A 23,449-nucleotide genomic window follows, 5' to 3' on the forward strand; every position below is an offset into this window, starting at 1 on the left:
CCTGTTACGCCAGTTTTAGGGTAAAGGAACTGGAAAAATTCTTCAGGAATCAGCCCAAGACGTACTTTTCCTCCATATTCAGGAAGAGGTGGTACAGGGGCGAGACGTGGCTGTCCTGTGTGAAAGACCCTTGTTGCCTGTATTACCCTACAAGGAATCATTATACAAATTTAAAACCAATTTTTCAGAGAAACTACAATATATGAACAATTAACAAAAATAACAAATGGGGATAAAGACAGAGGTGCTTCCTTTTGTCACAACAGAAAGAGGCCAGAAATAGGAAGGTCCAGGGCAGTGACTTAAGACACTTGAAACCTCCACTGAAATCTTTGTGTAAGGCTATGGATCATTTACCGAGGACGTTGTATGTCAATCAGGAGCAATGAAACACAAGAAAAAGGAATACAGGCAGATGCCCTGAGTTAAAAAATCTTAGACCAACCACTAGGTTTTGAGCAAAGAATTTTAAGTTTTTAAAAATTTCTAGTCTTCCTTTTTGTATTGTTTGTGTCTACACACACACCACTACCACTACATGAGGGTCAGAGGACAACGTGCAGAAGCTGTTTCTCTCCTTCCACCACATGGGTCTGGGAAACAGAACTCAGGAATACCTGTCAGGCTTTTAATCAAGAAAGGTGAATCTCTTTGAGAGCAGCCTGGTCGACTACATAGCAATTTCCAGGCCAGCTAGGGCTACAGAGGGAAGCTCTGCCTCAAAGAAAAACGGTTCAATATCACCAGCCAACAGGAACATAAAAACCACAATGAAGCTGGGGTGACACACGCCTTTAATCCCAGCACTCAGAAGGCAGAGGTAGGCAAACCTCTGAGTTTGAGACCAGCCTGATCCACAAAGTGAGCTCCAAACAAAGTGCAAACAAAGGCTGCACTCGAAAAACCAAAGTCAAAACAAACAAACAAACACCACCCAAACACCAAAAGCAAACAAAAACTCTACCACATTGCCCCCCTCCTCTCCAATCAATGCCTGAAGCAGGTGGGAAAGCTGGTCCTGAGGTATAGGAGAGGGGGGAGTTGTCCCTACTCCCCATCAGCTGCAGTGATATTTCATTTGTATTTTAATAAAGCTTGCCTGAAGCTCAGAGAGTAAAACAGCCCCACTGGTCAGCCTTACAGTCCAGGCAGTGGTGACACACACCTTTAATCCCTGCACTAGAGAGGAATATAAGATGGGAGGAGACAGTTCTCACACAGTCTCATTCTGAGATTCCTGGAGACAGGATCACCACTTTGGCCTAAGGTAGAGATAAGAGCCAGTGGCTGGCGGTTTTGCTTTTCAGACCTTCAGGTTGAACACCAATAACGGTCTCTGGGTTTTTATTAATTGTGCTACAATCAGCTACAACACTTGGGAGAGAGGCCCCTAAGCAACACAGTAGAACCGACTTTGAAGGTGTGGAAGAATCAACTCTGAGGACATGAAAGTATAACTAGCCAGGGCAATGCAGGAGAGCTGGTGGTGAGGACAAGGGAGAGCTGGTGGGCTCTCCTGCAACTATAACCTGCAACTACCCAGGCCCAGAACTAGGGTTATGAACTGGTCCACCCCATCTGTGATCTGCTGGAGCACATGAAGGGACCTGTCCTGCAGACCCAAAGCTGCGGGATCTCCACAACATAGGGCAACAGCGGGATAACCAAGATGAGCTCCAGTGAGGACCCAGCATTGATAGTGTAGTAGAAAGCAGAGGCCTTGAACCAGACGAATGACTCTTTGTAGAGAACACTTGTAAGAAAGGATATACGAATAAAAGGGTTACTGCACGACTCACTGTGTCACACTACAGCTTCCATGAGATTGATTTTTCCTTCTCTTAAATTTTATTATATTTAGGGGGGAGGTTGCAAAGTCAGAGGGCAGATAGGAAGGGATGGGAAAATGAAGGCAATGGAGATGCATGTTATGAAAGACACAGAGAATAAATAAAAAGAAAGTTAGAAATGTTATACACTGCTGGTGGGAATGTAAATAAGTCCAGCCTCCCCCGCCAACAATATGAAGGGCACATAAAAAAACTAAAAATAGACCATATGACTCAGCTAGACCACTCCTATATATTTATGCAAAGGATTCCAAGTCAGCACACCACAGAAACACTTGTACACCAGTGCTTACGCAGCACTATTCACAATAGCTAAATTATGGAGGCCATCTAGGTGCCTGCCAACAGAGGAATGAATGGATGGAGAAAACGTGCTATATGCACAGTGAAATTTTATTCAACTATACAGGATGAAAAAACATATAACTGGAGACCATTGTAAGACGAATTCAGTCTCAGAAAAATAAAAATATCATGTTTGCTTTCATTTGTAGATATCAGATTTTACATAGATACACACAGCATGTACCTAACATGAGATTTTACATAGATACACACAGCATGTACCTAACATGAAAGTCGAAGCCAAACTGTACAGAAGAATGAAGACTAATGGGGTGGGGGAGAGAAAAAAGGTGGATGAGCAAAGGGGGGGCTATGCTTGCTCAAGGTACATTATACACTTGTATAAAAATGTCCTTATAAAAGCTAGTATCCTACAATGAACAAATGGCAGTCAAAATAAGCATAGGGCTGAAAAGATGGCCCAGCAGTCAAGAGTGTTTGCTGTGCTTCCATAGGGCCAGAGTTCAGTTCCCTGCACCTATGCTGGGTTGCTCAGAACCACCCTTAAGTCCAGCTCCAGATCTAACAGCCTCTTAACCTCTTGCCTTGGCAAGCATTTGTGTAGAAACACTTGTGTGCGAGCAAGTGCACACACATACATGCATGCACACTCGCATGCACATAAATAAAAATGTAATTCTCAAAGGGAAAAAAAAAAGGAGCTTGGCATTTCCCCAGAGAAATAGCAAGGCTGGTACGACTAGAGCATAAAGCAAAACGTGGAAGGATGAGGAAAACCAAGAAGATATCGATGGGGTTGATTCCAGGTGAGTTTCTTGGTTTTGCTAAGTTTCGATTTTATTTCAAGAGGGGTATGCGCTCCGAAAGTTTTAGGTGGGGGACTGCCATAATTTCTGTTACATCGAGAATGTACACTTATCCGTACCAGGATAAAACCAGAGACTAAAGGGTCCTTAACTGCTCCTGCCATAGTAATGGTAGTGGGCATAGTCAGAGCGAAAGCACAGCTCGAGGCCAAGCCTTGCTGACGCGCTAGAGAACGCAGGGTGACAGAGGAGAAACAGAGGTGCTTCTTGTATCTCCTGCACGTAATTCACTTATCGCTTGTGCCATAATTTATTTCTGGCAGTGCTAAGGCCCACACAGCGATTTTTCAATGTTTGTATGGCGTGGCTTTTCTGTAAGTCAAAAGCAGCCATTGTAGTCTCACTTTATTGCATACACAAGACAATCACACCTAAACGAGGCCAGCTTTTTCAAGCATTCTGTAGTTAGTAAACTTTGAAAGCTGTATGATTTAAGTTAGGGAGTTAAAACACTTCATACACACCCTGATATGTTTTAAGAAAAGAATTTTACCTGCAGCAGCGCCAACATTTCTGATACACACAATGTACTAAGCGCCGTTTTCTGAGTTTTACAAGAATTAATTCTCTTATATCTCACAAACCATTATATATGGCTCTAAGGGAGGTGTCACAGCTAAGAGGAGGAGCCAGGTGTAGCCCGCTCTACCTTTGGAGCCTGTAAACTGTTAGACGTAGCTGTGGTATAAGCTATTCAGTTTTCCTCATTCTGTGATAGTCAAGACAAACATTACCAAACAACGCATGATTTCTGACTCCTGATATGGTAACAGAAGGCAGAAACCTGGGAGACAATCAAAACAACATAATTTGTTATATTTAACCAGATCTGTTCTTGAGTGTCATCTAGTGACTGACTCCGAGCTGGGTGTCGCTGAAGGTCACAGTGAGGGGCAAGACTTACAGTCTCCGGGTGTCTGTCACAGGGGGAGACGACAACGTTCAAGGCCATTAGAAGAACAAGCGTCTGAATGAGGATTTAGGCTCGCCAAACGGAAGGAAAAAAAGTACTTTCTGGCTTAAAGCTAAGAAAAGAAAACGGAGTAATAGGTCACGGCGACACTTACCCTGGTCCCAGGACAGCCGCGTTCTTCAGACACGGGGCTGCAAACAACACAAGGCGCAGGTTAGCAAAGTCAAGGCGAAACTCAGTTTCCACCTTCCTCGGTCCCACGCATCCCTCCTCGACGTCCCCCGAGATCCTACATGGTCAGGCAGCTCTGCTCAGGCCCAAACGACGAGGTCCTTTCTTCACCCGCTTTCCGCCTCCCTGTTGCCCCAGGCCTAGCTTCTTCCCAGTCATCCTGACAGACCAGCCCGGGGTCTACGTGTCTCACCCGCTGCGGCGGCGGCAGAAAGTACCACCCGGGACAGCATGGTCTGCAAAGGTCCAGGCAGCGGACTTCACGTCCCTGTGACCCCGACCGGAGACTGTCAGGGGCAGGAGCAAGATGGCCGGCTCACAAATCTCGCGAGAAGAGAGCGGAGTGCTTTCTGCCCTGCTCGCTTTTTTTTTTTTTTTCCCCTCGCGAGAATAAAAAAAAAAAAATCCGAAATCCCATTGCGGGAAGGGCAGAAGGAAAGCAAGCTGGGAGTGCGGACGCAATTCTCGCGAGAAGTAGAGCGTAGCCCTTGGAGAGGGGCGGAGGTGCCGAGGTGCACCACGTGGGGGTTCCGCCAGCGCGGAGTAGGTGTCGCTTAGCTTGGGTCTAGGTTGGAGCTGGAACCGTGGAGATGCGGAAGGAAACCCCACCTCCGCTCGTGCCCCCTGCGGCCCGCGAGTGGAACCTGCCCCCCAATGCTCCCGCCTGCATGGAACGGCAGTTGGAGGCTGCACGGTACCGGTCTGGTGAGCCGAGATTCCGGGCCTGGAAGCCCCCTTCCCCAGCCCCGGGCGCCCTTTCCCGGCACTGACCCTGCCAAGTCCACCCAGCGCGTGTGCCCTCCCGATCCCTCCCCGGCGTTCGGGAGCTGCCCAAACCTGCCCCACAAACCTGATCTCAAATCCAGACGCGCCTCGCGTTGGATTCTATGAGGTTACCATAGAAACATGGCGGGCCTTCCATCTGACTCCTTATGACTTCCCTTTCCCCACCGTAGATGGTTCCCTTCTGCTCGGGGCCTCCAGTCTGAGTGGTCGCTGCTGGGCTGGCTCTCTGTGGTTTTTCAAGGATCCGAGTGCGGCCCCCAACGAAGGCTTCTGCTCTGCGGGCGTCCAGACCGAGGCCGGAGTAGCTGACCTCACTTGGGTGGGGGACAAAGGTATCCTAGTGGCCTCAGATTCAGGTGAGTAACCCCCTTCCCTGGAAAGAGGTGATGGGGGGTGAATCTTGGACAAGTTAGGGGTGAATATGCACTAACTACGTTGTGTGCATGTATGACATTCTCGGAGAATCGAACGTTATATTAAAATGACATATATTAAATAAAATTTAGAAGTTGGTGGGCACTGGGCGTGAGTGCTGCTTATCCCAGCAGAAGCAGGCAGAGCTCTGTGATTTGGAGGCCAGCGTCTTCTACATAGCGAGTTCCAGGCTATCCAATGCGACTTATGGAGACCCTGTCTCAAAAATTAAAGTAAAAAGATTGATTTTGGGTCTGGAAAGATGACCTGGTGGTTACAAGTGGGCCAAAGTTGGATTCCCAGCACCCACATGACACTAATCCAGTGCTCTTTTTGCCTCCAAGGGCACTACGTGTACTACTTGGTGAATAGACATGAAGACAAAACAACTATACAGTTAAAATAAAAATGTGTGTGTGTGTGTGCGTGCGTGTGGTGTATTTTGTTGTTGTTTAGGTTTTTTGAGACAGGGTTTCTCTGTGTAGTTCTGGCTGCCCTGAAACTCACTTTGTAGACCAGGCTGGCCTAGAATTCACAGAGATCCGCCTGCCTCTGCCTTGGGAGTGTTGGGAGCAAAGGTGTGCGCCACCATGCCTGTCAGATGTATGTATTCTTAAATTGTTAGGTAAGGCATGGAAGTTGAAAAGTAGGACATTAGAGATTGAGCCTCTCTGGCATTGCAAGTGTTTTTTTCAAGTAAGGTATTGCAAGGCATTTTTTCAGGCAATCTAATCAAATATTAATTAGATAGTTGATATAGTGATCTCGCTGTCTTTTTCTAGGAGTTTTCCTCACATAGTCGTCTGGGCTGTTGTGAGGAAAGCAGTAAGGTAACATAAAACCAAATGGCCTAGAAGTGAGCTAAGCCTTACTCTAATGATACGGACTTTGTTTTTACAGGAATAACTTCTGTTAGCTCAGTAATAATGCCTGCTTGAGTCCTAGGCATGCATTACCACCTGGGTCTAACCCAGGCTTGGGCTTCCCTCACCTACACCTCACCCGACTCTGTCCTCAACAGGTGCTGTTGAATTGTGGGAGCTAGATGAGAATGAGACACTTATTGTCAGCAAATTCTGCAAGTATGAGCATGATGACATTGTGTCTACTGTCACAGTCCTGAGCTCTGGTACACAAGCCGTCAGTGGTAGCAAAGACTTCTGGTGGGTCCCTGCTTTCATTACTCCCGCCCCTAGGCTTCCTGTGGGTATCATTACTATCACCTTAGTTTCATTGATTACTGTTTTGGGCTGTTTTAGAGGCTAGTGAGTAATGGCATGTCTGTTTGAGTATTGGTAGTGGTTTATAAATAAGACGGCAAGAGTCTAGGAGGCAGATATGGGACATGTTGGCCAAACATGTTCTTGTTTGAGTACATTTTTATGTTGATAGTGCAAGTCAAGATTTCTTTTCTTTCTTCCTTTCTTCCTTTCTTTCTTTCTTTCTTTCTTTCTTTCTTTCTTTCTTTCTTTCTTTCTTTATCGTAGCATCAAAATTTGGGACCTGGCTCAGCAGATGTCACTGAATTCATACCGAGGTAAGTATTACTTCTTGATTGGTACTGGCTACCGTTATCTTTTATTTTCTCCTTTGGGATCTTTGAACTTTGTTTGGATAATAATAATAGCAAGTCTGTGTTCTCTTGGTTGGCTTTTCCTTACCCCCAACTACAATCAGGTTCCATTATTCCTGTCTATTTCTCTGTTTTTGTTTGTGTTGTTGGCTTCACGACGTTTTGGCCACATGGGTGTCTTAATTGCTGTTTTATTGCTGTGAAACACTATGATCAAGGCAACTTATAGGAAAAAGCATTGAGTTGAAGGTTTGCTCACAGTTTCAGAGGCTTAGTTCATGGCTATCATCACGAGAAGAATGGGGACAAGCAGGCAGGCAGTCATGGTGCGGGAGCAGGAGCTAAGAGCTTACATCCCAATTTACAAGCATGTGGCAGAAAGATGATAGCAAGCCGGCCTGGCTTTGTGGGCTTCTGAGACCTCAAAGCCCACCCTCAGTGACACACCTCCTCCAACAGGGCCACACCCCCAACCCTTCCTAAGTAGTCCACCAATTGGGAGCCAAAAGTTTTAAACGGCAGTGGCCAACAGCCCCTATCTTCTTATACTCGGGGTTCATCGGGTTCTTTTGAGTCTCCATTTTGTTTAGTTCCCTTCCTGTCCATTTCTTACATTCCATTTGTCATGCAGCTTTAGCAGTAGACAGTCTCCCTCATCTCTCCACCTGTGATCTTTAACTCTTGGTTCTTCATTGGTTTCTTGTAAGCCGCAGGTAATGCCACTTTTTAGTTGGCATTAAAGATTTATTCTGACAATAAACTGTTCTCCAGCTTAATCCAGACACAGTAGAGCCTTGTTCTCAGAGAATAAGCCCTGGGACTTGTGTATATGTGTGACTATTGCATGCATGTGAAGGCCAGAGGTCAACTTTGGAGATGCCTATTGGTTTCTGAGACTGAGTCTCTCACTAGGACATGGAGCTCACAGATGAGGCAAGCCTGACTAGCCAGGGAGCCACAAGGGTTCTCTTGTCCATGACTCCCCAACGCTGGGACAACAAGTGCCACCATACTTGCTTGGCTTTTTACATGGATTCTGGGGTTGAATTCAGGACTTCCTGCTGATGTGGAAAACACTTTGCTGACTGAGCCATCTCTCCTGCACAAGACTTTTGAACCTAACTTTTGAATTTTCACTTCTACAAAACATCTTTTCCGGGCATTTCATCACTTTCTTTAATGTTCTTCTATTTGCTTCATTAACAGAACCACCAGTTGACTTTATTTTGGTAGCAATTCTTTATGAATTTTGAATTCATGAAGACAGATTCTAGAGTGAGGATAGAAGGATGAGGGTGGTTTAATCCTTAAGATAGAACCATTTGGGTGCTCTAAAAGGACTGGCTAAATGACCTCAGTGGTTTCTTAAGCCTCCAGCTAATTTGTAGCAGTGATTTTTTTTTCCCCCTGCATGTAGGCCTCCTAAAAGAATTTAAAAGCTATACCCTCTCATACATTTAAAAATTGTTAGTGAAAAGATTTACGTAGGGCAGGTGAGATGACTTTGTGGGTGAAGATAGTTGCTGCCAAACTTGGAATTCTGTGTTTGATGTTTGGATTCTGCTTGGTGGAAAAACAGAGCTGACTCCTAACAAGCTATCCTCTGATCTCCGTGAGTGCTGTGGTACCTGTGCACACATACACAATTGATGAATGAGTGTTTTTTAAAAATTAGGTAGTTGCCAAGAAGTTACTTTTTGTCATGTTTCTAGAAACTTTATAAATCGCCCAATAATGAAAACCAGTGTGCATTGTAGCAGCCTTGGATTTCTCTTTCTCTCAGGAAAAGTCCAGCTTGCTTTGTTAATCCAGATGAGCTGATTGGTTGTGTTCTTGGGACAACAGCCATTTCACTCTTCAGTTTTCACGTTAAAAATGGAGTGTCAAGTCAGAGTGCTGCCCTTGTATTTGTGGGGTGACTAAGACAGGGTCACTCCCTTCACTGAGTCCACCCAGGAGCCCCCTTTTCTCTTTGGCTCTTAATTTGAGAGCATTAGGTTTTCAGGCTCTGAACACCGACGTACCCATGCAGGACCTGGATGGAAGGGAGGTAACTGTTGAAAGCACAGGCAGGTCAGTCTTAGGGGAAAGCATATTAGAAAACCGGGTTGCTTAAAATGTGCCTGGAATTGGACTTCATTGTCTCTACCAGTTCATTATTTCCCCCAGCTGTCTCAGGTTTTAATAGCGACCAGCTTCTCCTGTGGTGGTTATTCTGGTTTATAATCTATCATGATATTTACAAAGTTATACAATAAACATAGGCCTGTTTCTTATATTCTCCTTTTCTGCTATGTTTCTCCTTTGCAGCTCATGCAGGACCAGTCACATATGTTGCTGCCTCTCCCCACAAGGACTCTGTGTTTCTTTCATGCAGTGAGGTGAGATCCAGTAGCTTCTTTCCAACCGCAGCTGAGCTTTAATAGGCCCAATCCCTGCTGTGGAGACTTGCCAGCAGCTGTTCTTGTGGATTATGAAACCCTTTTTCTTTTTCTCTTCCTAGGACAGTAGAATTTTGCTCTGGGATACCCGCTGTCCCAAGCCAGCATCACAGATAGGTGAGTCTGAGACCAGTGATGAGGAGAAAATGGTAATAGATCCCACTTGGAAGAGGCTTTCTTTGTCCAGAGTCAGCAGAGTTGCCAGATGCCCACCCTCTGTGGCGTCATTTTCTGTCACTGAGGTTCTGCTGACCATAGTGCAGCATGTACCAAGAGGAAGGGCTAGCTCCTGGGTGGGTGGTTATCTCTGCAAACAGACAAAAGGACTAGGGTTATTTTTGTTAGGCATTGTGGCTTAAATGTGAACCCCCAAATGACTGGAGACTGATGGGTAGCTGTGGGTGGTGAGACTCAGGGATGGAGACCTGCATGGCTGCCCTAACAGCAGTTAAGAAACCGGTGAAAGTGTTCCCAGGACTCCCTGACTTCTTTTGAAAAACTGTTTCTTCTACGTGTGGCTCTTGTTCCAAACCGCCCTTTTTTTCCTTTCTAGGCTGTAACGCCTCTGGATTCCTTCCTACCTCCCTGGCTTGGCATCCTCAGCAGAGTGAAGTCTTTGTCTTTGGTAAGGCAGCATGGCATCTTGACTCTTAGAATGGGGAGGAGGAGAAAGGGCGCCCTTCACGGTGTACATGCTCTTGTCAGTACACTTAGGCACTACATGAATTGTGCCAGTTTTGTTTAGCTTTGGAGAACACATTTTTTTCCTAGTTGATTCAATTCCTCATTGTTCCAGCTCTCCTATTCTGGGCATGGTTAGAAGTCAGTGAGCCGCTTAGCAAGCAGCTTGCTCTTAGAGAATTATGTTTTGCTGTGGGTGTAACTGCATATAGTAACAGCTTGTAGTTCAAGTAATAGCTTTATCTAGTAATCCTCACAGCCACACAATGACTTACTGATCTTGCCTAGCAAAAGGAAACTGGTGCTCAGGGTGGCAAATTTGTTCATATCTTGAGGAACTAAGATTCTTTCAAATCCAGGTCTGACTGATATCAAAGCTATGTGGTTTTTGTTTGTTTGTTTTTGTTAAGACAGGGTCTTAGCTCTGGCTTTAGTGGAACTTGGTGTGTGTGGCCTTGAACTCGGTGGAGATCTTTAATCGCTAGGATTAAAGACTGCTAGACCACGAACAGGCTGAAGTATGTGTTCTTAACCACTGCAACATGCTGTTTCCTCTCCAGGTGATGAGAATGGATCTGTCTCTCTTGTGGACACCAAGAATGCAAGCTGTACCCTCAGCTCAGCTGTGCATTCCCAGTGTGTCACTAGACTGGTGTTCTCTCCACACAGGTACTGTTTGTCACCAGGGACCTGGAAGCGATGCGGGGGGACAATGGTGAAGTAGGAATGGAGTGATAAGGGATGTAACTATTGGTAAAGCATTAGCTGGTTACTTTGTTCCTTAGATGAGACAGTACTCTAGCCTGGTTTTCCTAAGTAGTCAGTGTAGTCCTTATTAGGGTTGTGTAGTCTGAAAACAGCCAAAATTGATCTCATTCCTGTTCAACACAGCTTGACCAATGTAGTAGGCTTCTGGTACCATGTGATTGAGAGCCTGAGTCTGGGTAATTGCTAATGTAGAGAGGGACCCACTGGGATAGTTGGATGCCAGGATGGTTTCTGTGAACACTGACTTTCCTCCGTTTTCCGTAGAAGTGTAATGGCAGTAAGACCTTAACCCAAAGTGGGCATCAGGCTGCCTTCTGCCCTGGATCAGTTTATGGTGGGGATGGGGCTGGCCCAATCAGATTTTGTTTGTGGTATCTGTGGACTTAATCTTCTCTTCCCTTTGTGTCCTCCTCTAGTGTTCCCTTTCTGGCCTCTATCAGTGAAGACTGCTCACTTGCTGTGCTGGATTCAAGCCTTTCTGAGGTGTAAGTTTGAAGTAGAATTCCATGATAAGGTGTCAGGGATCAAGACCAATGGGCAAGCAGGACTATTTTCAGTAACTGGCATGTTGAATTCTTCCTTTGGGTCTGGAGAAATGGCTCAGCAGTTGAGAACACTTCCTTTTGTTCCCAGCATCCATGTAATTCTGCTCACAGCTGTGTGTCACTCCAGATCCAAGTCTTATATGCCTCTGACTTCTCACACATTATTAAAAATAAAAATAAATAGAAGAAAATTCTCCATTTTTGTCTGTAGAGGGTTTCACCCCCAGCGCCCAAGGAATTCTCTCCATTTGTGTCATGTCTGCAGAGACTGAGCCCTGGAAGCTATCTGATTCAGGCTAAGTCTAGCTAGCATTCCAGCTTCACGTAGGGAACCACTTCTGTGAAGTGGAACCTGCTGTAGAGTGAAAGGCATGGGTGGAAGACCTGGGTCTACTTCTTCCTTTGCTGTGATTTCCTGCTTGGTTGTGGATATATCACTTCCTTGCTGCTCTGCCTACAATTTCTTCACCTAGAAAAGTAGATTGGATTGGATGATTGAACAGCCACTGTCCTGGTGAGGCTGTACAGATGTTGAAGTATTTCAAAAAATGTGTCCTAGTTATGTTAGGTTTTCTTTCTGTGTTCTTCTCACCTGGGTTTTTGTCTCACCTCTTACCACACCCTATATCCCCTTCTTTGTTTTAGGTTTAGAAGTCGAGCCCACAGAGACTTCGTGAGAGACGCTACGTGGTCTCCACTCAACCACTCCCTCCTTACCACAGTTGGCTGGGACCATCAAGTCATCCACCATGTTGTGCCCATAGAGCCTCTCCCGGCCCCTGGACCTGAGAATGTTGCGGAGTAGAATGGATTTCAGAAAACAAGCTCTCTACTCGCAAGAATCTACTTGCTTGCCCTGGCCTCCCGGTTGTGAGAGCACAGGAGCCTTGGAGAGCATGTTTACTCCCCAGTCCTGTGCAGTAAATAGGCAGATTCTCAGTAAATAGGGAGGCTGCAGCCCGTGTGACTGGGAGGATGTGTGTGAGAGAGCACAAGTGTATGAGTGTATTGAGTAGTTTGGGGTGGGGAGTTATCCTTCAGCTTTCCCAAAGCAGTGTTCTTTATTCCCCACAAAGTGACCAGAAGTTTTCATGTTTCTCAAGTCCAAGAATTGGCTATATTGTTTGGGTTATGGAATGTGGGTATTCCTAGATTTTCTGACTCAGATGGGGTAACTTATTTTTATATACATTAAATAATTCATTATTAAGGGAAATACTTCTGTTCACAGAAGTCCAGCCCAGTGTTCCTTGAGAAGACACAGGAAATACCACAAATTTCTGTTAAAGTGAATCAAATTCATTTTTCGGGTGAATAAATTTAGCTGTTGCAATGTAGTTCTTGTTCACCCTGTGCCCTGCTTGTGCTGTATGAGAGATGAGTGTTTTCCTGTCCTAAATTTCACAGAAAGTTTAGGGATGATGAGTGCTTAAAGGTGTTCAGTGAATTCAGAAAACTGACTTCGTTTGTTACAGAGAAATCTTTGTCATTTTTTTTTTTTTCTACTTAAAGATTTCCTGAGGCCTGATGACCTCTGGGCACCTTCCTCTGGAGATATGATGTCTAAATGCTGTATTTGTGGACTCCTGAGATTTGAGATCTAGTATAGGGGGCTCAGAAATGCTGAAAGGTGAAGTAAAGACCTTCATCGTTGACCTTTTCCCTTCCTAAGCTGTTATTTTTTACCTGCTGCACTTAGGTGAGTCACCAGAGTGTCAGTCTTACTGCCCAATGTCTTTTCCACCATTCCCAGCGCAGCTAGTTACAAAGAACTTAAACATGTATTTATACTTGCTGTTGGTCTAGCCACTCCATTTAGAGTGTTGATAAATACTGATTATATTGGAACTTAGGATTTGGCTATATATTTTGGAGCTTTAGGGGAAAAAAAGCTATATACTTTTCTAGTTTTAGGAAAAAACACATAAAGTGGTTTCCCCGAAAGAATATGGGCTTCCATTCTGTACTTGGTAGTCATGAGGCTCTGAGTAAAACACTTGAGAATGCAGTCAGTCAACCAGGGCTGGGACTGGGGGGAGTATGGATTTCTATTGTTAAGTTACACGGAAAAAGTCAGATGGGTAGGTGGACTTACTGTATGCTGCTCAGCTTGTGTTTGTGGTCACCTAGGGAAGAAGAGCAGATAGTACATTTATATGGCCTGTTTCTTGGGCTTAAGACCGATGGTGGTGGATGGGACTTTAAAGAAATAAGACTTAAGAAATGACACAAAAGAAGAGAAGTTTTTGAAGAACTGTTACTAGTCATTGTTTAGAAATGAAGAGTAGGGTGGATAAGACCACATTCTTATGCTCCAGAGAGCCTAAGTTTGATTCCCAGGCTCATGACCACCTTAACTCCACAACAGGTGCCTCTGGCCTGCACATAAAAAGTCTTTTAGAAGTTTCCTTTTAGGCCTGTATTAATAAAAAGTAGTTTACATTGATTAATACTTGTCACAGATGTATGAACTCAGTCAAAGCCACAAATAATGACCAGCATAATTTTGAGTGATTGTATATTATGAGTAAAGAAGATAGTTCAAAATAAAAGACCTGGAAATAACCAGGACTATGGCTGGAGTTGCAGCAGGTCATTCACTGTCTGAAGAATTGTGCCAGTCCTGCAAGGCCCAGTGGCTGGGAACAATGGGGGCATTTTGCTTGTTGGAAAACAGTTTGATTCAGGTTAGTGTTACTGTTCAAATGTCTCAACACAAGTGACTGCTTTTCCTCAGCCAGTGTTAAACTGCTAACCCACTGTGGTCTGAGACAACCTGGAGTGAGTTCTTGGGATGTGAAACACTGAAGGTCTGTATAGTCCTGGGTGGCATCAGACATTACTGATTCTTTAGGTACCTCACCGTAGAACAGATGGTCCCTGGTGCTTTAGTAAAGAGCCATGTGGACATTTCTTGTGGCTGTCACAGCTCAAAAATACCCAAACTCAGGGGCAGAAGATTGTTTAGTGGGTAAAAGAGCCATCATATCTGATGGCTCAAGTTCAATCTCTGCTACCCATATGGTGAAAAGACTGTACTACTCAGCAAGTTGTCCTCTGCCCACCTCTATGCACATAAAGAATGTACCCAAAACTCAAACTGCTTTGGGCGTCTATATCTTTAGCTTATAAGGAAGGGCAGGATATTGGGGAAGAGGCCTGTGTTCTAAAAGTCATCAGCTTCAGAGGACGTCATGACATCGCTATTTCTAGACAGGAGAGTAAAGATACTGGTTTTTAAAAGGTACTGGATTTGGACAGAATGAGTGATGTCCTGTATTTTCTTTGTGTTTTGATAATTGTTTGCCTTAGCTTTGAGTACACTAAATAAATGTGAATAGAAAAAGACAATATACTAATTTGCGTGAGCGTGTGTGTATATTGTGAAGGTTTGAAGCATGTAAACAAAGTCCATGTGTGGGAGAAGAGAAGAGAATTGTATCTAGTCAGCCTTTTGTGGTGAGCTGCCTATTGCCAATGTGGATAATCCTGGGGGAAACTCAGAACCCGTAAATTGCTTTTGTTTGGGAAAGCAAGGACTAGTCAGTCTCAGAAATTCTCTCCAAAACATCATCTCTAGTCTGCACAACTGTTGGGAAGTGAGCAAGGCAAGTAGACCACTGTTGAATATCCAAACATTTCCTTGTGAGGTTTTTCACAACTGTTGGGCTTTGGGCTTCCTTTGGAAGCATGGATATTTTAATCTTTACTGTGTGGTAATAATTCAAAAGCTCAGTAGTTGAGTTTAGTCCCTAACATGGCTCTGGTAGAAACCAGCCAATATCATTGGTTGAAAAGTCATTCTTGATAACAGATTTCATTTGTCCCTGTGATGTTAAAGTGCCAGCTTCTAGACAAGCATTTTATTGTAGAGGCATTGTTCTAAAAGAATTAAGAATTAGTTTCAAATGAAAAATGTCCACTTTGGTAGTAGTTCTCACTTGGATTCTCAGCATTGCAATGAAGACTGGACCTGGGATACATTGTATGTCTACAAGCTAAAATATGTTCGGGTTCCACACTACAATTTTTCATGGTATTGGCAGGCTTAGGAACATGAAGCAGAGTATGCCTGGTTTCCCTGGTTGTGCATTTTTTCATTCCTAAGGCAGATGGCTTAACTTGAATCTGAGGTAGTCATGAGTCCTTCAGTAAAGAACTTACATTAACAAACAAAATAAGAAACAGTGCTTAACTTTTTAAATCCAGTTTTATATAAATAGTGGCATATTCTCAAACGTGGAATAAAAGACTCAGGAGGATCTGAGTTTGAGGCCAACCTGATCTACAAGAGCTAGTTCCAGAACAGGCTCCAAAGCTTCAAAGAAACCCTGTCTTGAAAAACCCAAAAAAAAGCACATTCTCTAATACAAGAAACATTCAATATGAAGATAAAAGCCTGCATGGTTAACCAATAATACCGGGAAATAGCCTTCCCTTTAAAGATGAGGTGATTGGCTAGAAACTGAAACAATATTAAGAACTTTGTTCTTTCACACAACTGATTTACTTTAAACATCCTTCTGTAATTCCTCTGCAAAAAGGCAGAGGCAGGCGGATCTCTCTGAGTTCAAGGCCAGCCTGGTCTACAAGAGCTAGTTCCAGGACAGGCACCAAAAACTTCAGAGAAACCCTGTCTCAAAAAAAAAAAAAAAAAAGTGTCAAAAGGTTTTAGTCGAATGCTTTGCTCAAATGACTTCACATCTGTGTTCCTGCCTTCATCTCCATTAGTCTAATGGAATGTGAGAGAGGTCATGCTGCTTTTGAAGATTCATCAGTTACCCAAGTATGAAACATTAGTAAATATCTTTCCGCATAAGAATAGGCTAAGCACGAAGGAATACATTCTAAATGCCCGTGGGTGTTTCACGTAAGCATTGGCTGGTTTGGTTTTAAAGCAGGAACTGACAGGATAAGATTGTGAACAAACCAATTGGTACAGCACACTGATACTTCTTATTTAATGTGACTATCAACCACTATGTGTACAGGTTCTTGGCATGGTCACTCCTGAATTAGGCAGAGGTCATTGCTGGCAACCATTGTTCTGTCTTGTCTTCTCAGCATCATAGCTTCTCATGTGGATGTGGGGAGATGTAGGCAAGCACTTTACACTGACAGCTAGTGCCGGCAGCAGTCTGATTTGAAGGGCACAAATTTAGTGGGGCATCTCAGCCCTGCAGAAAGGCAGGAGTCACAGTGGAGGAAGGCCCAAAAGTAGAGATCAACATTCCTCGAGGTCTTAAAAGGGAACTATTAGAGCTTCAGGGCAAGATAGCCTGACAAGATTGAGGCCCCAGAAACCAACTGTAGTTTCAATAATTTATAGATCAGGTTGCAAAGTTATAGACCCAATAGCAAGAATATTCGTGTGCCGTAGCACACGGGTAGTGACTGAGAAACAAAAGCATGGTCATTAGGTTAACGGTAGCCCACGGAATGGAAGCTATGTGAAGCAAGAGACCCCAGGGACGGTACAGTGCAGGAAGGAAGGGGCCCTGGAGTCTGATAGTAAAATCCATGCTTTCTCACTGTAATCATTGTTGCTTTCCAAACACACACTCCTGGTTTAAAAATTAAGAGTTTTGTCTTTATTTCATCTCATAAATGAAGGACAGATGTTCAGCAGACTTGACCACTGGGCACTGTGATTTCTCTGAATCCATTGCATTGAGAACGGCTTAGCATCTCCTGTGCAGACACAGCAGCATCTGTCTCAGAGAGGGCACACAGTCTGAGACCATCTGGAACAGAGAAAGGGAAGGAAATCGGATGGATCAAAGCAACATTTGCTATACAGACTTAAAAAAAAAAACCTTTTACATTGTTGCATTTCTTTAAAATTGGCTCTCGGGTGTCCATAATCATATTCCTATTCCTGAGGCTCGGGTCCCATTCTCATGGTTGCCTCATACACTTGCCCAAATATTTTCTTACAAAGATTCAGGGTTCTTTTTGTTTTCCCCCTGAGAAAGTAATGGGTCTATCAGCTCCAGGCCCATTTCCCATGAGGGCAGCCAAGAGCTGCTGCTCAAGAGTGCTGTCCCCTCCTGACCACATGCTGTCCCCTCCTGACCACATGCTGTCCCCTCCTGATTACATGCTGTCCCCTCCTGACCACATGCTGTCCTCTCCTGACCACATGCTGTCCCCTCCTGACCACATGCTGTCCCCTCCTGACCACAAGGTTTCATGTCAGCCAGCAACGAAAGGTCAGAGGAGAAGGATAATTCTTCAGGCTGGCTGCACATTAAACACTGGGTCTGAACTCCTTGTATTCTGCAGAGAACACGCTGTTTTCGTGTGTTTACTCCACCTGTTGACATGAGCTGTCTGGCGAGTGTCAGTATGAGTTTGAGCATCCTGCTCTTTTGCCCAACTTCCTAATAACGTCTGTAGTTAACTAAGCTTTTAGTTTATGCAAACCACAATTTCCACACTATCACTTCCGTCCCTCTATATTCCTGGGAGTTAAGAATGAGCTATTTACTTCAGGGAAAACAGGTTTTTCTGTGTGTGTGGAAACTTTAGGGGCTCAGTAATTCATCCAAACCTGTAACGCTTCTAAACGGTATAACAGGCATTGCTACCTTGGCCCTTAAGTCTAAATCCAAACTGAGGCTTTGAGGCTTCACGATACACTGCTTTCCTGATAATCTTTGTGGACATATCTCATCACGCAGGGTTTCTCCTCCACCTCAGCTGTGGGAAACAGAATACCAGCAAATGGGGCCAATTGCCAGACAAGGCTCAGGATCACTGCCCTTGTCTTTGTTATAGCCTGTGGTGAACATTGACTCTCTTCTTGTCAGGCCAGAGATCTGGCTTCGTTGGCCCTGAGAACTCTGGCTATTCTGAAGAGGGAGTACAAGTATTTCTGAGGTCATTGTGACTCTTGAGTCATCGTTTCTGGCATGGCACGTATGAGTAGCTGGGCTCTCCCCGTGCTGCACATAGGCCAGCTCCTATTAAAGGGTCCTGCGCTCCATCCCCGTAGCTGCCAGACAGTTGAGATGGGGAGGCTGCTGCTGTTGGCTGGTGAGTATGGCGGATCCTAGCAATGCCACAAAGTTCAGGAGATGCCAGTTTGTCATTTCCCTGGTGCCCAGTAGAGCAGTCCGGGACTCGGAGAGTCTGGATTAACAAATATGAGATAAGACATAACAAAGAATCAGAGGCACTAAATGGGGAAGGGCCAGAGAAGCAGGTCTCCAACCAAGTTGTTTTCTTGCTTGGGCTTCCTCTTGGACCAGTTTATTCAGAATTTCTGAGAAGAGGGCTTTGATATGAGTACTATTGAATTTATAGCCAGAATTGAGAACCGCTGGCGGAGCGCTTTAGCAGGACTTCTGCCATCGTCCCTATGCAGAGCGTGTGCAGGTACATGGTGACAGCTACTAGGAACGGGGCTTAGACTAGCTCCACTGTTAACTTGGAAGGAGAGGAAACCAGTGACTGACGTGCGTCACCATTGGTGCATCTGCATGTGTATATGGTGTTGAGCTGGAGGGGTCACTTGCATATCGGAGGGTGTGCAGGGGCATGCCACAGTGCTTGTGAACATGAATTTCTTCATTTCCTGCAGGGCTGGTTCTTCTGATGAAACACAGTGATGGTAAGGAAACCACCTTCTCTCCTCCATAGCCAAGGAGATTCTCTGGCTAGGAAATCTCCCTTCAGTGTCTCCTGGACCTTACCTGACTTGGCTCCTTGGTCAGAGGTTATTAAATCCAATGGAATTCAGCACAGGATGCTGGTCTCTTGCCGTTTGTATGGCTCAATAGGTCCCTGGATCTAGACTGATAAGGGCTTCTCTCTTCTCCCAGCAGTGAAGGCAAGAGTTTTAGGGGCATGTGGAGGAGGTGTTGATGTATGTGGGCGGGATGGAGACCATTACAGTGGCCTGGTTCCTTTGGCTGGGCTTTCTCTACCCTCCAGAAGCCGAGCTCCCTCCTTGCCCCATGCTCTCTGCTAATACTTGTGTCCTTGCCAGGTACTGCCTACAAGCTGGTGTGTTATTTCACCAACTGGGCTCACAGTCGGCCAGGCCCTGCCTCCATCTTGCCCCGTGACCTGAACCCCTTTCTTTGTACACACCTGATATTTGCCTTTGCCTCAATGAGCAACAATCAGATTGTTGCCAATAATCTCCAGGATGAGAACGTTCTCTACCCAGAGTTCAACAAACTCAAGGAGAGGTATGTTAGATGTGCTGCTGGGGTCTCAGATTTTAGAGCTAGAGGAAAATTCAGCTTCCCTGGTCTTTCTAATCCTACCTTTCTCTCAAGTGGGGATCTGAGCACCAACTAAGAGCTCTCTCTTGACCAGCCCCCTGAGCTGCTTCTTGCCTTGATGACTTGGTAGCTAGTGTTGCCTGTCCGTGGATGGCTTCACTTACTCCTCTTGGTAAACTCTGGCTCCCCCTTTGAGGGGTTAGGTGCTTCAAAGAGGCGTGGGGTGCTTGCCTATGTGTTTGCTGTTACATTTCAGTCAAAGGCACATTGTCATTGCTCAGTGAATGGGAAGATGAGTGACGAGAGATTTTTAGACTCTTTTCTGAAAATGTTATTGGGAAGTGAGGGAGCTTGGGGCGCTTTGGTAGTCTTGGTGCGCAGAGCTGTAAGGGTCTTTGGAGTGATTATTCATCTCCATTTCCTTTACTTCTGTGGTCTCCTCCACATGCCCTTTCCTATTCTTCTCATGTCCCCTTCTCCATTTCCCATTGTTTCCCCAATGCCCAGAAGAAAGAAGAGCAGTGACCACTGCCTCCCCTAGAGTAAGGACCTACTTACCCACTTTTCCCCCCACATCCCAGGAACAGGGCCCTGAAAACACTGCTGTCCATCGGAGGCTGGAACTTCGGCACATCACGGTGAGCTGCTCTGCCACTGTCTTCTCTCTGGGAGGTAGAGCAAGATGAGCTGGAAGTGAGAATAATGGTGTGTGTGTGTGTGTGTGTGTGTGTGTGTGTGTGTGTGTGTGTGTGTCTGAAAGCCAGCTTGGATATGAGAAGAGGGGCAGGGGAACATGACAGACAATATGGATAATACGGTACATTAATACTGGGAGTGCGGCCAAGTGGCAGAGCACATGACCACAATAAGACAAGACCCTGTGTCTGACCCTTGGTGCCATCTGAAAATATACCCAAAACAAAACAACACACAAGACCACTTGGAGATACAAATCCATAGGAAAAAATACCAAGGAATATAGCCATCAGATGTGAAACTTAGGACCAGAAATGAGTGACAGGTAAAATGGGACACTACCCACAAATAAATCTTTAATTGCTTTTGTTGGAGGCAGCGCCTTTATTTCTGAAGAAAGTCTTATATAGGACAAGAAGAGTAACCCCCAAACCTCACAGGCCCTGTGAGGTTTTCGCATGGAGCTGGCTGTGTTAGCGATAAAGAAGCAACCCAGGATATGCTGGCGCAATTGCAGGGTCTCACAGCACGCATCCTTCAGCATCCTTCACGCAGTGGCCACTTTTGTTAGTGACCCCATCCAAGATACAATAGGGAAATGACAAACTACCTTCATATTCTCAGGAGGAAAGTTTCTTTGCTTCCTAGCTAAGGTCTGGGGGCAGAGCCTGCCTTTCAGCCTTGGAGAGAGACCTAACAGTCTGGAACCCCCAGGTAGGATGGAGGATTCCAGGTGGGAGGTGTTTAACAACTAGCTCTGTCCAACCCCAGGCCTCATCTCTGGTTCTTTGACTTGCTGTGAGACTAAAGTCAAATGAGATGCCACATGTATTTATGTATTCATGTATGCACACATGTATATATGTATGGATGGATGATGTCTTGTGAAATGGCTGTATTTTAAATTATTAAGAAAAGAAAACAAGAGTCACAAGTATTAAGGAACTTGCAAGGTTTCTTCCAGGTGTTTTTGCCCCTCACGAGGCCCCAGCTGAGTGGTGACCGATAGACAATGGCATCCCGGTCCATTTATTTCTAGGTCTACTTATTTTATAATCACTTTTCACAAGGTTAATCTGGATTTGCTTCAAGTTCAGCTCTGATAAGCAAGACTTACTCTTGAGTGTTTTGCTATGGAAAAGAAAACAAATAAAAAAATCAAATAAAGCCAAAGAATAAAAGGGCCAAGGGTGGGAATTCTTCTTGAGAGCACTTTGCTTCTTGTGACAATTTAAGCCATGAGATGGGGACATTTCTAGGGCCTCAGAGATGGCTGATTTTGAAGACAGTGTTCTTTGCCTAACCCTGGTCTCCCTGCAGGTTCACCTCTATGCTATCCACAATTGCCAGCCGTGAGGAGTTCATTGATTCAGTTATATCCTTCCTGAGAACACATGGCTTTGATGGGCTTGATCTCTTCTTCTTGTACCCTGGACTACGAGGCAGCCCCGCGAATGACCGGTGGAATTTTCTCTTCTTAGTGGAAGTAAGGCCAATAGGAAAATGGTTTTACTTTTCATTTGGGGTCAGTGAGTGTTAGGTAACACAAGTTTGGGGCAGAGGAGAGGAACAGAATATTCTTCTACAGACATTCCCTGGACGTGCTGCGTCCACACTGTTGTGGAGTGGTTGCCCTGTGGCTGTTTCTGTCTTCCTCTGAATCTTGCCCCAGCTCTGTAGCCTAAGGGACACTTTCTCTCTGGAGGTTCCGGACCTTGTTCCCAGCCTGCTCTCTTTCTCTGTGTTAACTCGAGTATCGTGCTGGTATGCTGTCTGTCTTCACGTAGCCTGTGTTCTCTTTCTGAACCAGGCCTGGCTTTAAGAGTGTAAAAAATTTCTGCATGCGGCTTCTCTCTCTCTCTCTCTCTCTCTCTCTCTCTCTCTCTCTCTCTCTCTATTTCTCTCTCTCTCTCCCCCCCTAGGAGCTCCAGTTTGCCTTTGAGAAGGAGGCACTGCTCACCCAGCGCCCAAGGCTGCTGCTGTCGGCTGCTGTGTCTGGTGTCCCATACATCATACAGACGTCTTATGATGTGCGCTTTTTAGGAAGGTGAGTGGATGTTGCTCCAAAGTGGCTAGAGGACTGCCCGAGCCTCCGTTTGCTGTCCCCATGTTGGTGAGGTTCTGGGGTAAGCTGAGGAGTGGAGTGAAGAGCTAATGAGGTGAGGATGAGAGTGATATGCTCCCCATCCCTGGGCTTTTATCCAAAACCTCAGAACTGGGTTTTGTACTGGTGACTTATAACACCATTAGCAAAGGTAGAGTCTTCTTCAGGGCTCATTGCTGGAACGCATAGATGGCAAATGTCATGGGCCCGGCCTCTTCCTCCCCTGAGCACACGAATAGACATATAACATGCAATCGACGATAGTGTCAGAGGGCAGGTGAGTAGCATGCAATGCCTTGGAAAGCAACACAGGATGCCTGGCCGGACTCACATTTCAGAGGAGATCTTTTTGCAAAAGTTAAAAAAGCAGACAACAATAGGTAGGTTATAAATCTTCCTAGACATGCTGGCTCTGAACTCATTTTCTTGACTCACAATCAAGTATTAAAGATAAAGAAACCAAGGTTCATGCGGAGAGAGGACATGCTGCCCCTGTGTATTCGCAGGAGGGAGGGTGTTTTCATGTGGGAGGAAAAGAGAGACCTAACAGGGAAGAAAGCTTATTAATGTTCATTGTGTTGCCAGGTAACAGTGAGAGAGTGCTGCCTTTACCTATCTGGGTGACTTTCAAAAAATTTGTTAATATGAGTTCCCAGTGATTTACCTTTAAACTGTAAAATGTTGGTTGGATATGATATTATAGACTTGTCTGTAATCACAGCACCAGGGAGGTAGAGGAAGGACGATCACGAGTTTGAGATTAGCGTGGGTTGCATAGTATAGATCAGCATGGGTTATATAATAAGACATTGCCAGTTGGGCGGTGGTGGCGCACGCCTTTAATCCCAGTACTCCGGAGGCAGAAGCAGGTGGATCTCTGTGAGTTCGAGGCCAGCCTGGTCTACAAGAGCTAGTTCCAGGCCAGGATAGGTTCCAAAAACTACAGAGAAAACCTGTCTCAAAAAACAAACAAACAAACAAAAAAGCAAAAAAAAAAAAAAAGACACTGCCATGAAAGACAGACAGACAGGTACGCAGATA

The 23,449-nt window shown here is 45.1% G+C and overlaps 3 protein-coding genes across 3 annotated transcripts in view; 2 read left to right on the forward strand and 1 right to left on the reverse strand.

Annotated features, from left to right (window-relative positions):
- The window catches only part of Atp5pb (ATP synthase peripheral stalk-membrane subunit b), a 12,009-nt gene extending 7,494 nt beyond the window's left edge, over positions 1-4,515 (reverse strand). Inside the window, exons 1-3 of the mRNA XM_050130965.1 lie at positions 4,360-4,515; positions 4,090-4,126; positions 1-147 (exon numbers count right to left, since the gene is read on the reverse strand). Of these exons, the coding sequence (XP_049986922.1) occupies positions 1-147; positions 4,090-4,126; positions 4,360-4,399 (224 nt within the window). The 5' untranslated portion in view covers positions 4,400-4,515. The remainder of the gene's footprint in view (positions 148-4,089; positions 4,127-4,359) is intronic.
- Positions 4,516-4,629: 114 nt separating this feature from the next.
- On the forward strand, positions 4,630-14,729 carry Wdr77 (WD repeat domain 77). The gene is made up of 10 exons (XM_050130963.1): positions 4,630-4,871; positions 5,123-5,308; positions 6,388-6,529; positions 6,854-6,903; positions 9,250-9,320; positions 9,443-9,497; positions 9,934-10,005; positions 10,622-10,730; positions 11,246-11,314; positions 12,020-14,729. Exons 1-10 carry the CDS (start codon positions 4,757-4,759, stop codon positions 12,177-12,179), a joined length of 1,029 nt encoding a protein of 342 aa, XP_049986920.1. The 5' UTR covers positions 4,630-4,756; the 3' UTR covers positions 12,180-14,729.
- Positions 14,730-18,234: 3,505 nt separating this feature from the next.
- The window catches only part of LOC126493842 (acidic mammalian chitinase-like), a 109,886-nt gene continuing 104,671 nt past the window's right edge, over positions 18,235-23,449 (forward strand). The window contains 5 exon segments of the mRNA XM_050130970.1: positions 18,235-18,412; positions 18,960-18,989; positions 19,368-19,572; positions 20,190-20,246; positions 21,625-21,790. Of these exon segments, the coding sequence (XP_049986927.1) occupies positions 18,289-18,412; positions 18,960-18,989; positions 19,368-19,572; positions 20,190-20,246; positions 21,625-21,790 (582 nt within the window). The 5' untranslated portion in view covers positions 18,235-18,288.

Source organism: Alexandromys fortis, unplaced genomic scaffold, assembly GCF_014885135.2.
Source record: "Alexandromys fortis isolate MF-2015 unplaced genomic scaffold, M_Fortis_MF-2015_v1.1 scaffold_356, whole genome shotgun sequence".
Taxonomy (NCBI): domain Eukaryota; kingdom Metazoa; phylum Chordata; class Mammalia; order Rodentia; family Cricetidae; genus Alexandromys; species Alexandromys fortis.

Coding starts and splice junctions, on each gene's coding strand:
- Wdr77 (XM_050130963.1), top strand. CDS start 4,757: ATGCGGAAGGAAACCCCACCTCCGCTCGTGCCCCCTGCGGCCCGCGAG. Junction 9,321..9,442: donor TGTTTCTTTCATGCAGTGAG/GTGAGATCCAGT, acceptor TTCTCTTCCTAG/GACAGTAGAATTTTGCTCTG. Junction 9,498..9,933: donor CAAGCCAGCATCACAGATAG/GTGAGTCTGAGA, acceptor TTTCCTTTCTAG/GCTGTAACGCCTCTGGATTC.